The sequence below is a fragment of the Cherax quadricarinatus genome, chromosome 11, assembly GCF_038502225.1.
Source record: "Cherax quadricarinatus isolate ZL_2023a chromosome 11, ASM3850222v1, whole genome shotgun sequence".
In the NCBI taxonomy this organism is placed as follows: Eukaryota; Metazoa; Arthropoda; class Malacostraca; order Decapoda; family Parastacidae; genus Cherax; species Cherax quadricarinatus.
In genome coordinates, this window is record NC_091302.1 from 44,336,860 (window position 1) to 44,350,491 (window position 13,632).

The 13,632-nt window shown below is 38.9% G+C and overlaps 1 protein-coding gene across 9 annotated transcripts in view; it reads right to left on the reverse strand.

Moving 5' to 3' along the window:
* Positions 1–9,554: 9,554 nt before the first annotated feature.
* Positions 9,555–13,632, reverse strand: part of MTA1-like (metastasis associated 1-like) — a 360,550-nt gene continuing 356,472 nt past the window's right edge. For 8 of the 9 annotated variants that reach the window (XM_070084050.1, XM_070084048.1, XM_070084053.1 and 5 more), the window contains one exon: positions 9,555–11,742. In XM_070084050.1, the coding sequence (XP_069940151.1) occupies positions 11,604–11,742 (139 nt within the window). In that variant the 3' untranslated portion in view covers positions 9,555–11,603. The remainder of the gene's footprint in view (positions 11,743–13,632) is intronic. The other variant, XM_070084051.1, reaches the window with a different exon arrangement.

Sequence of the window (13,632 nt, forward strand, 5' to 3'; positions counted from 1 at the left end):
TTAGAAGTGGGACCAGAGTTGGTCCGACGTGGGACGGGCTGGCAATTCGAAAATTGCTGCACCGTAGAGGGAGAGGCCGGAAGCATAGTCAAAGGAGGGAAGAGGTCAGACAAATCGGAGGAGTCAGTCGAGACCCCGGTACCTGAAGCTGGTGATGAAACAGCACCAGCAAGATTTACAGGGGCATCAGGAGTGTCCAAAGAGTGGTCAAAAAACGAGGCAGGGTCAGAACGGGGTGAGGTATCAGTAAGGGGCCCGGGGGTAGCAGGTTCATGGATTAGGGCTTCCATGGTTAGGTTACTTTTTTCTTTTTGTTTTTAAGAAAAAAAAATAAAATAAAATAAAATAAAAACACAAAAAGGGGGAAAGGGGAGGAATAGTTCCTAGGAGGAATGAAAGTGCCCAAGAGGACCTCAAGACCGCAAGTAGTGCAGGTGCAGCATGGAACCCGTGCCATACCCTACCCTTCATGCCAGTAAACCAGCAATCCAGGATAGCAACCTCCCATCTGCCGAGCTACCTCCGTGGACAAAAGAGACGGCGGCCGGATATCCTCCACAAAGCATACCTCCTTTGGCCACTACCCCGGAATCCGTAAGGCGGCCTCCAGAGATACACCCGCCACCCGAAAGACACCCAAAGCCACCCCCTGGAAGACCGGAGAGAGAACGAGATATCCCCAGGTGATCCAGATTCCACGGCAAACTACACCACCGCCAAGAACCTCAACGGAATGGGACTGACCCCGGTACCCTTCCCCCTACCTAGGAACCAGTAGGCCTGTGGGAAGAATCCCAAAAGCCAAAAAGAGGAAGGGAATAAGGGAGGGATGGGGGGGGGGAGGAAAGGAAAAAGGAAGGATGGGATAGGGAAGGTGGGATTGGGGGGTAATTAGGTTTGGTCAGAGGAAGGAGACCAACATGTCAAATTCCTCAGACCAAGAGCCTCTTCACCACACCAAGGAGCCCCCCTTGAAGAGGCCTTTATCTTCAGCTATCTTCTACATCTAACATGAAAATGTGCTCTCTGTCTTAACCCTTTTAGGGTTTCAGCCGTACTAGTATGGCTTACGCACCAGGGTTTTTGACATACTAGTACGCTTAAATTCTAGCACCCTCAAATCTAATGAGAGAAAGCTGGTAGGCCTACATATGAAAGAATGGGTCTATGTGGTCAGAGTGCGCAGTATAAAAAAAAATCCTGTAGCACACAGTGCGTAATGTGAAAAAACAAACTTTGACCGTGTTTTTGGATTAAAACAGCGACTTTGCACTGTATTTTCGTATGGTATTTATTGTTGTATTCTAGTTTTCCTGGTCTCATTTTACAGAATGGAAGACATATTACAGAAATTGAGATGATTTTGACTGGTTTTACAATGAAAAGTACAGTGGAACCTCAAAAATCGAACGGCTCCCAACACAACCAATTATGTAAGTGTATTTTTGTAAGTGCTTTTATAAGTGTATTTTTAAGGGTCTGAAATGGACTAATCTAATTTACATTATTCCTGATGGGAATAAATTAATTCGGTAAAGCCACTCGAACAGACTTCTGGACCGAAGAAAGTTCGATATTTGAGGTTCCACTGTACCTTGAAATTGAGCTCAAAGTAGTAAAAATATTTGATTTTTACCAAAGTTCAAAAGTCAACAAATCATGCTATGCATCCAATACACATCAACTGGTGAGTCTAATATTCTTTCACAAGTGCGCTGATATTATTTATACCATTTCTACACTAATGCAGTAGCCTGCGTAACAGTAAATCTTGTTTTTTTGTGAGAATAAAAATTCAAAATGGAAAGCAAAAGAATGTAAGAGGGGCGTGGGAACATGACTAATGAACATAGGAAATGTTATTTTAGTGCCAGGAATGTCTTTCTTGTTTATTCTGGACCCTATTTGGAAATTGGCATCTTTTGAAATTTGTGTGGAATTGGCAAAATTGCTAAATTCTGACCACTGTATTGGATAGTTGAAATCGGTAAATGGGTGGTTTCTTGTACTCATTCGATAGAAAAAATGGATTCTAAAGAAAATAGTTATGATTTTTGTCGACTAGTACACTGGAATTGGATGAAAATAGGGCTCAAAGTGGGCAAAATCACCAATATGTAAACATCGTCAAGACCGCTAACTTCGCGAGAGCATAATTCCGTAAGTTTTCCATCAAATTTCACACTTTTGGTGTCATTATGATTGGGAAAAGATTCTCAATCTTTCCATAAGAAAAATTTTTTTTTTTTTTTTTAAATTTGGCCGACCCTGAGAACAAGTCTCTGAGAGGGCCTGTCGACCCTGAAAAGGTTAAAGGTTTTAAAATATACATCCCCCACTTTTTTTTTTTTCAGAAAATTTGACTTAAGCAAGTTATTTATATATAATGCTGTGTTTTCATTATTAAAGACTAAAGAACTGTCACCACTCAGTACATCTCTCCAATTCTTGGTTAAACTATCATACATGTTCTTTGAAAACCATTTACATTAAAATTTTACTCACTCACACTCTCTCTTAATAAAATATTATACATTATGTATCAACCCATCCTCTTAAGGATTAGCTGATTGGCTATGAAGAATAAAAAGGCACAATCCCATGACTGCAACAATACACAAATAATTTACACATACAAAAACTCATGATGATGTTACAGTTCAGCTTCAACATTAACTAGACATGCAGAAGTGCGAAGAGAAGGGAGTCAGAATATATACAGGAGGGAGGTAGTGATGGAAGTATTGTAAAGAGAGGAGGGAATAGTATAAAGTGGCAGTGCTGGTGGTGGTGGTGGTGGTAGTAGTAGTAGTAGTAGTAGTAGTAAAAAAAAAATTGCAACAGTGATAGAGGCAGCAATAAATAGTGGTAATAAATGGAATATGTATATGAAAATGATAGGAATTTTGGGAGCACAAACAGGGACCCACCAGGCATACAGTACAATACAGTGACATAATCACTGTTATCTGTTAGTGGTGCTGGAGATTACTGTCCCTGCAGCCCAGTCTCAGGCCAGGCCTCCTACGGTGGAAAGGAAATACTACTGCAGGATTAAGAACTACCTGTATTAGGCACATAACCTCAACCTCAGTTGGTTTTAATAAACTACAGTATTTGACACTATATTATTATTATAATCAAAAAGAAGCGCTAAGCCACAAGGGCTATACAGCATTAGCATTTGACACTATAGCTTGATAGATGGAAAGCACTTGGCATACTTTAATGGTAGATGTTTCAAATAGACAACATTATGCTGGCCTGGCAACTTGTGGTGGGATGTATCAGAATTCTGTAAGGCTACCAGCTGTATCTAAGTGCCTTCTATACTTGTGTTATGGCTGGATTTGTGTGACCCCTGCACCCAGTGGCCTTGACTACTGAGTTTCCCCAGACATTTTTGCCAACTCACAAATTAATGTGGGAGGGAATAAATTGCTGACTCAAGAGACAATTGCATAGATCATTTGATAACAAAGTAGGCCATCAAATGAAGGAAACAGTAGATGCTGATGATGTGTGTGAAAATTCAGTGAGGACTTGGTTGTGCCTGTTTCTTGAGAATAGTATTGATGGCATGCCCACATCAAAAGCACATCCAGGAAATCTAGAACATCCCCAATAAGGGCAACAAAAAAGGTGTTCCATCTTGGCCTTAATCAGGTAAAAAAGCCATCATACTATAAAACAGTATGTGAAAATCAAGTGTATATTTAGTACTGGATGGATTAACCACTTTAATATGTACATTGACTCTGGTGGCCTGGTGGTTAACGCTCTCGCTTCACACGGTGAGGGCCTGGGTTCGATTCCCAGCCAGAGTAGAAACATTGGACGTGTTTCTTTCCACCTGTTGTCTATGTTCCCCATCAGTAAAATGGGTACCTGGGTGTTAGTCGACTGGTGTGGGTCGCATCCTGGGACACTGACCTAAGGAGGCCTGGTCACAGACCGGGCCGCGGGGGCGTTGACCCCCGGAACTCTCTCCAGGTAAACTCCAGGTAATAAAGCAAAATTCAGTGAGGAAAGTGACACTGCCTACCATACTGCTGAGAAGTTCTCACCCAAGCTGGCAAAATTTTTTTTTGAAAACAGCTACGAACATGAGCAAGAAGTGTTCAATGTTGATAAGATAGTTATTCTGGAAGATATCATCTAGAACTTACATCAGCAAGCCAGAGAGAATCACAGCTGGATTCAAGACTGTGAAAGATCATTTCAGCTGGCTTGTGTGTAGTAATGCATCTGGTGACTTGTAAATCCATGCTTATTTGTTGATCTAAGAATCACTGTACTTTAAAAAGTAGACAAGAACATGTTGCCTGCTATTTGGAAGTCTAACACCACAGTATGGGTGATTGAGGCCTTCATTTTATTCCTGAAGTCAGGATGTACCTGACCCTGAATAATCTTACAGTCAAGGTTCTCTATCTTAATAGTTGTTATAGTCATCCTCAACTTCCAGAGAATGTGGAGTCAAGTGAAAGATTTTTTTTTAACAACCTAATGCAACATCCTCGATATAACCACTGCATCATGGAGTGATTAAAATATTTAAGTGTCACTACACATGCAGGACTGTGCAGAAACACTTCACAACAGATGACTAACACAGTAGAGTGCCAGGGTTCTGGTATAAATTTAACACTACATATGGAACAGCCTACATGAAATTTGCATGGGACAATAAATACAGATGCTGAAGAAACGTATGGCCTAATGTGGTGTGTGATTCACAGGGTTTTTCCCCTCAGTGGAGAGTCAGGCTTGTTGATCTAGCAAGCAGACTGCCAAATGAGGGATTTGAAGATATGTAACCAAAGGATGAATGAACTAGATGATAAACTAATCACAGAGGAACTGTGGCAGGAATTCAACTCCTGGATGGAAGGGATGCAGAGAACAGATGACGATGACAATGTTGGTGCCTCCCACCCCAAGAGATACACAAGTTGCTGAATGATAGATAAAGTTGTAGATTTGTGTATTGAAAGGTACCATGACTCACTGATAAAGCCTAAGTACCTGCTCTAGTGAGTGTTATGAAGCACACACAAGAGCAGGTACTTGGGCCTTATCATTTGCTGTAAAACAGACACATGACAATACCAGAGTACATCAGTGCAACCATCAACTAACAATATAGCATTGACATCAATACAAGATCCCTACCGTTTAACAGTACCTCCCCATCCACAACCACCAACCTTGGCCCAGCAGGACCAGTCACCCTTTCTACTGATTTCAGATAATTAAATATAAACAATGGTAGTAGGTTGGTAGACAGCAACCACCCAGGGAGGTACTACCGTCCTGCCAAGTGAGTGTAAAACGAAAGCCTGTGATTGTTTTACATGATGGTAGGATTGCTGATGTCTTTTGTCTGTCTCATAAATATGCAAGATTGCAGGTATGTCTTGCTACTTCTACTTACACTTAGGTCACACAACACATACATGTACACATTTATTTATACACACTCATCTGAGTTTTCTTTGATTTTATCTTAATAGTTCTTGGTCTTATTACTTTTCCTTTTATATCCATGGGGAAGTGGAATAAGAATCTTTCCTCCGTAAGCCATGCGTGTTGTAAAAGTCAACTAAAATGCCGGGAACAATGGGCTAGTAACCCCTTTTCCTGTAAAGATTACTAAAAAAAAATAAGAAGAAAATTGTCAAAGTGGGAAGTCTGAATGTGCGTGGATGTTGTGCAGATAAGAAAGAGATGATTGTGGATGTTATGAATGAGAAGAAGCTGGATGTCCTGGCTTTAAGTGAAACAAAGCTGAAGGGGGTGGGAGAGTTTCAGTGGAGAGGAATAAATGGGATTAGGTCAGGGGTTTCAAATAGAGTTAGAGCTAAAGAAGGAGTAGCAATAATGTTGAAGGATAAGCTATGGCAGGAAAAGAGGGACTATAAATGTATTAATTCAAGGATTACGTGGAGTAAAATAAAGATTGGATGTGAAAAGTGGGTTATAATAAGTGTGTATGCACCTGGAGAAGAGAGAAGTGTAGAGGAGAGAGAGAGATTTTAGGAAATGTTGAGTGAATGCGTGGGGGGGTTTTGAATCAAGTGTGAGAGTAATGGTGGTTGGGGATTTCAATGCTAAAGTGGGTAAAAATGTTATGGAGGGAGTAGTAGGTAAATTTGGGTTGCCAGGGGTAAATGTAAATGGGGAGCCTTTAATTGAGCTATGTGTAGAAAGAGATTTGGTAATAAGTAATACATATTTTATGAAAAAGAGGATAAATAAATATACAAGGTATGATGTAGCACGTAATGAAAGTAGTTTATTAGATTATGTATTAGTGGATAAAAGGTTGATGGGTAGGCTCCAGGATGTACATGTTTATAGAGGGGCAACTGATATATCGGATCATTATTTAGTTGTAGCTACAGTTAGAGTAAGAGGTAGATGGGAAAAGAGGAAGGTGGCAACAACAAGTAAGAGGGAGGTGAAAGTGTATAAACTAAGGGAGGAGGAAGATCGGGTGAGATATAAGCGACTATTGGCAGAAAGGTGGGCTAGTGCAAAGATGAGTAGTGGGGGGGGGGGGGGGTTGAAGAGGGTTGGAATAGTTTTAAAAATGCAGTATTAGAATGTGGGGCAGAAGTTTGTGGTTATAGGAGGGTAGGGGCAGGAGGAAAGAGGAGTGATTGGTGGAATGATGAAGTAAAGGGTGTGATAAAAGAGAAAAAGGTAGCTTATGAGAGGTTTTTACAAAGTAGAAGTGTTATAAGAAGAGCAGAGTATATGGACAGTAAAAGAAAGGTAAAGAGAGTGGTGAGAGAGTGCAAAAGGAGAGCAGATGATAGAGTGGGAGAGGCACTGTCAAGTAATTTTAATGAAATTAAGAAAAAATTTTGGAGTGAGTTAAACAAGTTAAGAAAGCCTAGGGAAAGTATGGATTTGTCAGTTAAAAACAGAGTAGGGGAGTTAGTAGATGGGGAGATGGAGGTATTAGGTAGATGGCGAGAATATTCTGAGGAACTTTTAAATGTTAAGGAAGAAACAGAGGCAGTAATTTCATGCACTGGTCAGGGAGGTATACCATCTTTTAGGAGTGAAGAAGAGCAGAATGTGAGTGTGGGGGGAGGTACGTGAGGCTTTACGTAAAATGAAAGGGGGTAAAGCAGCTGGAACTGATGGCATCATGACAGAAATGTTAAAAGCAGGGGGGGATATAGAGTTGGAGTGGTTGGTACCTTTGTTTAATAAATGTATGAAAGAGAGGAAGGTACCTAGGGATTGGCAGAGAGCATGTATAGTCCCTTTATATAAAGGGAAAGGGGACAAAAGAGACTGTAAAAATTATAGAGGAATAAGTTTACTGAGTATACCTGGAAAAGTGTACGGTAGGGTTATAATTGAAAGAATTAGAGGTAAGACAGAATGTAGGATTGCGGATGAGCAAGGAGGTTTCAGAGTGGGTAGGGGATGTGTAGATCATGTTTACATTGAAGCATATATGTGAACAGTATTTAGATAAAGGTAGGGAAGTTTTCATTGCATTTATGGATTTAGAAAAGGCATATGATAGAGTCGATAGAGGAGCAATGTGGCAGATGTTGCAAGTATATGGAATAGGTGGCAAGTTATTAAAGGCTGTAAAGGGTTTTTATGAGGATAGTGAGGCTCAGGTTAGGGTGTGTAGAAGAGAGGGAGACTACTTCCCGGTAAAAGTAGGTCTTAGACAGGGATGTGTAATGTCACCATGGTTGTTTAATATATTTATAGATGGGGTTGTAAAGGAAGTAAATGCTAGGGTCTTCGGGAGAGGGGTGGGATTAAATTTTGGGGAATCAAATTCAAAATGGGAATTGACACAGTTACTTTTTGCTGATGATACTGTGCTTATGGGAGGTTCTAAAGAAAAATTGCAAAGGTTAGTGGATGAGTTTGGGAATGTGTGTAAAGGTAGAAAGTTGAAAGTGAACATAGAAAAGAGTAAGGTGATGAGGGTGTCAAATGATTTAGATAAAGAAAAATTGGATATCAAATTGGGGAGGAGGAGTATGGAAGAAGTGAATGTTTTCAGATACTTGGGAGTTGATGTGTCGGCGGATGGATTTATGAAGGATGAGGTTAATCATAGAATTGATGAGGGTAAAAAGGTGAGTGGTTCGTTGAGGTATATGTGGAGTCAAAAAACGTTATCTATGGAGGCAAAGAAGGGAATGTATGAAAGTATAGTAGTACCAACACTCTTATATGGGTGTGAAGCTTGGGTGGTAAATGCAGCAGCGAGGAGACGGTTGAGGCAGTGGAGATGTCCTGTTTAAGGGCAATGTGTGGTGTAAATATTATGCAGAAAATTCGGAGAGTGGAAATTAGGAAAAGGTGTGGAGTTAATAAAAGTATTAGTCAGAGGGCAGAAGAGGGGTTGTTGAGGTGGTTTGGTCATTTAGAGAGAATGGATCAAAGTAGAATGACATGGGGAAGGAAGGCGGGGTAGGGGTCGTCCTCGAAAGGGTTGGAGAGAGGGGGTAAAGGAGGTTTTGTGGGCAAGGGGGCTTGGACTTCCAGCAAGCGTGCGTGAGCGTGTTAGATAGGAGTGAATGGAGACGAATGGTACTTGGGACCTGACGATCTGTTGGAGTGTGAGCAGGGTAATATTTAGTGAAGGGATTCAGGGAAACCGGTTATTTTCATATAGTCGGACTTGAGTCCTGGAAATGGGAAGTACAATGCCTGCACTTTAAAGGAGGGGTTTGGGATATTGGCAGTTTGGAGGGATATGTTGTGTAACTTTATATGTGTATGCTTCTAAACTGTTGTATTCTGAGCACCTCTGCAAAAACAGTGATAATGTACGAGTGTGGTGAAAGTGTTGAATGATGATGAAAGTATTTTCTTTTTGGGTATTTTCTTTCTTTTTTGGGTCACCCTGCCTCAGTGGGAGACGGCCGACTTGTTGAAAAAAAAAAAAAAATATAAACAAGATTTTAAGGTAAATGTTATAGAACCTTCTAGGCTATGTGTTTAGAGATGGGATGATACCAAATTTTTTGCTGATACTGATGCCATCAAAATTAACCAATACCAGTGTGATACTGATCTACACAAATTAGCCAATCCCCAATACTACTGATACTCAGTTTTAGGTCAATAATGATATAGATACCATCAAATTTAGCTGATACAACAGATGCTGATATTTTGGTACACCCCTCCTACACATACTTCACTAGATTACCATACAGGCATTTCACAAAGTATCCATCATCAATAATGTTGGGTAAGAAAAATTCTTATTTGGAGGTATGAGGAATGCAACCCAATTTTTCCCATACGTTATTCAGTCATGGCTTTTTTGGATGAGTGAGGAATGCACCCCAATTTTTCCCATACGTTATTCAGCCACAAGTTACTAAAATCATTGGTAGGTCGGATTTCAGGAACATAGCCCACACAAATTTTGACCTTCTGTTACATCGTGGACACTGCTGATGAGAAACACATGAAGCAATTAACAGTATTATTAATGAATTTACAGTCACCACACTTCTTTAAATGCTATTAGGAATATAAAGAAAAACCCATAATTACAAAGTCTATCTATGTATTGTAGAGGGCTGAATGAATGAATGAACTAAGTACAGAAAAAATTAGCATATCCATACAAAAATCTGATGAGTGTCTCATGATTTTGCATCCATGACAATCCCTCTGCTGGACTCGAGGTCTGGCCCTTAGCATCACTTGCCCATAGGACAAATTTAGGACAGATTTGGGTAACACTGCTGCTATAGACTTAGTTATATTGTTAATTACTATAAAAAAATACTTTTTTCAATTAAAATTGTAGAGATTATTTTTCTTACATTAAAGATAAATTATATAATCAACAGACTAGAATTAGTGATTCATATAATTATACATAATAGCTCTTTTGCAGATACATACTGAGAATATAGCAGCATAATATATACCCAGCAAGACATAGAAATGTGTATATGTACAGTTATCACATCAACAAATTAACAAAACAAAAATTGGTGAATAAATGATAGGTGATATTTTGACCATTTTCTTATAATTTGATGCAGGGGTGGGAAGGCCACACATCAGTGGATGAAGAGCAGCTTTGACTATAATCTTCCGAATGCATTAGAACCTGTTTTCTCTTACAAATTCTGCGTTAAAAATAGTAAGAATTCTGCTGTTACTGTAACATAATAAATACCTGTGAAAAATAGAGATAATGGGAGTTGAAGAAAAGTAAACTGATCTGTGCTTGTATAGACTACAGTAAAAAGATGGATTGTAAGGGAGACTGACCCTCGACAGGAGTTCTAGCCATCTTCACAGATAACAGGCAGGAACTCTTGGCACAATAAGTACTACACTGCCAAAGGTCATTCTGGAACCTTGGAAAAGGTGTGGAGTGATTACGACACAGCGCTGGTGGAAGTCTTATACCCAGTCCAAAACTTGATACTGGTGCAGAAAAATCTTCAATTGGACAAAATACAAAGTACACAAATTATCACTAATATCACTACGAATCACTGTAAATTTCATGATGAACATGCGGCAACCATATGTACACAAAAAATCTGAATAAAAAATAGTGTGGGTGCTGAATAGTTATTGTTATTTTTCAGTTTGAACTTTTAGTGGTATTCAAGATTTACTGACCTATTAGGCAGCAATCGATTTCCCCCTCACTTTATTTCTGCACACAGCATTATCTTTTGGTAAAAATCAAACTTTCTATACAAATTAAATTTTTCTATAGAAGTTTTTATTGATTTTATCACACTTTATGTACTTTCCCTTATTAACATTCTTGAAGATTGGCAATGATTCAGCAAACACTGTTCTTCAGCCATGACATCTATCACCTCAATAAGCCAGTCAGATCATTTTGTCAATGAAACATCTTGGATGTTGCTCTTTTCCTCAGGTACTCCTCATGGATTCATACTTTCATCTAGCTGTGAGTCAACCTAGAGAACTAGTCTACAGATCCACCATCTTGCATCAGCCTCTAAGCTTCCACTCACACAAAATTCCTCTCATAACACATATAAGAGGGCTTTGAACTTTGATTCTTCTAGTAGTAGAAGTTCCATTTTGCAGTACCACAAGACTGAAAGAGGAAAAGGTAATTGTAGCAAACACCAAACTCCTCGCATTACTGAAACCTTTTATTTAATGAAGACAAACCATGGGCCTAGAAAATGGCTTTTGACTTTTTAGTTTACTTTGCATCCAGTTGTAGTTCGCGTTAACATTCCCAGTCCGGGCATTAAGCCCCTATAGGGATCTCATCGTGCCACTGTTTCTATACACAGTACCGGAATCTAACACAAACTGGGGAGCGAGAGAGTTGGAGTGTCCTCTCTGGAATAATTTCCACCACAGCAACACAAACCAGTGAGCCACACACTGATACATCACACTACACTTTTTAGTGTTCGTCTTGTGCACACAAGTCATTATCCAATGTGATGCAGCACACCAGCCACATTAGAGCGTCCACAAATGATCCCAAGCACCCCAACAGGGAATGTATTGTCGCTCAGCTGATTGGCTCATGGGGTTGGGGAGTGGAATCGGGTCCTGATTTTCTTGCCTTTCTGTTCGGATCAATCACTGGTGATGTGTGTAATGGGTGTAGTCGTGGGCGTAGGCGTAGAAGGAGAGAGATCTTTCTCCTGAATCTTTTTCCAAGGTCGTCGGGCAGCCCGCTTCAGGTCATTGGTTGTTAAACTTTTGCGCAATTTCCTGTCAATAAATTAATGTATCAGTAAAATATAAATAAGCAATCTTAATGTGTACTTTAGTGAATTAGGATTTAGACATGCTCAATGGAAAACACATATAGTGCTCGCAGACTTACATAATTTATGAATTCACACAATGGTATATTACCTATTCCTCAGCAGCTTCTGCACATATTCAAAAGTGCCCCAAAATCTCCTGGCCCAATCTTTACCACACTTGCCAAATCCTGCTATGCTCTTGTTAAACTTTATATTTAATTAATGACATGCAAAATAAATGACAGCAGGTATCCTAATGAAGCACTGGCTTATGTAAATGTCTCAACTACAGAATAATTAAATTAATCCTAGTTCTACGTTTTGCCATATTCCCCTGATTTAACTACAATAAACTGGTTATTTTAATAGCATTACCATATTAAACTTTATACTTTTTTTTAACAATGGCTGTATCCCACCAAGTTAGGGTTACACACAAAAAGGGAAACAAATGCATTATTCATTCAATAACTCTCTTGCCAGAAGTGCACAGACATCAAAATTCAAATAATTCTCAGAAAAGATTCATCCTTTACAAATCCTTAATAGTAATGTATATCTGTTGTGTTTGGTAATGGTCCTGAGGCTCATCACTAGGCTTCATAAATTGGAAAGAAAAGAACATACTATTCCAAAAAATAAAATCATACTTTTTACAAATTTTAATTCCTACATAAGTTTATGAATGTCAATAATTGCAAAATCACTAAGTAAACACAATAAAGCATCAATACCTTGTTAAAAATCAGTGAATGCTAAATCATCTTTCAAAATTCTTACAGCTGCTAAAACATAAGAAACATATACAGCATAAAGAGTCTGGGTAAAAGCATATTTGTAAATTATCCCAGCCAGAGTATTGTAACATTTTTCATACACCTAAACATCTCAGAAAAAAAGCCAATGCTAGAGGAATTTACAAAGTAAATGAAATGCAACCCAAACATGTCAAGTATTAGATACATATAATGAAAACATAATTTGTACAATTTAAAACCAATAATTATAAAATTAAATAGAAATGGAGCAATATACAAAAACCAACATCATGGACTTTAATGACAATCTCAAAGATCTATCACAAACAATAATTAAACAAAGCTTGAATGTTAACCCTCTCACTGTCGGTCAAGTAGATCTTCGTCAATAGGATCAGTGTCACTCACGTATATCTTTCTTTGTCTCAATGCACTGACCATATCCCACCGAGGCAGGGTGGTCCAAAAAAAAAAAAAAAAAAAAAGTTTTTCTTTTAAATTTAGTAATATATACAGAGGCACTGTCAAGAAATTTTGAAGAAAATAAGAAAAAGTTTTGGAATGAGATAAACAAGTTAAGAAAGCTTAGGGAACGAATGGATTTGTCAGTTAAAAATAGAGAAGGGGAGTTAGTAGATGGGGAGCTGGAGGTATTGGGTAGATGGCAGGAATATTTTGAAGAACTTTTAAATGTCGATGAAGAAAGGTAGAGGATAATTTCATGCACTGGTCAGGGAAGTATAACATCCTTTAAGAGTGAAGAAGAGCAGGATGTGAGTGTGGGAGAGGAGCATGAGGCATTATATAGAATGAAAGGGGGTAAAGCAGCTGGAATTGATGGAATTATGACAGAAATGTTACAAGTAGGGGGGAATATAGTGTAAGTGGTTGGTAATTTTGTTTAAAAAATGTATAAAAGGGAAAGGTACCTAGGGACTGGTAGAGAGCATGTATAGTTCCTTTATATAAAGGGAAGGGGGTACAAAAGAAACTGTAAAAAATATTAGGGAATAAGTTTACTGAGTATACCAGGAAAAGTGTATGGTAGGATTATTATTGAAAGAACTGGAGGTAAGACAGAAAGTAGGACTGTA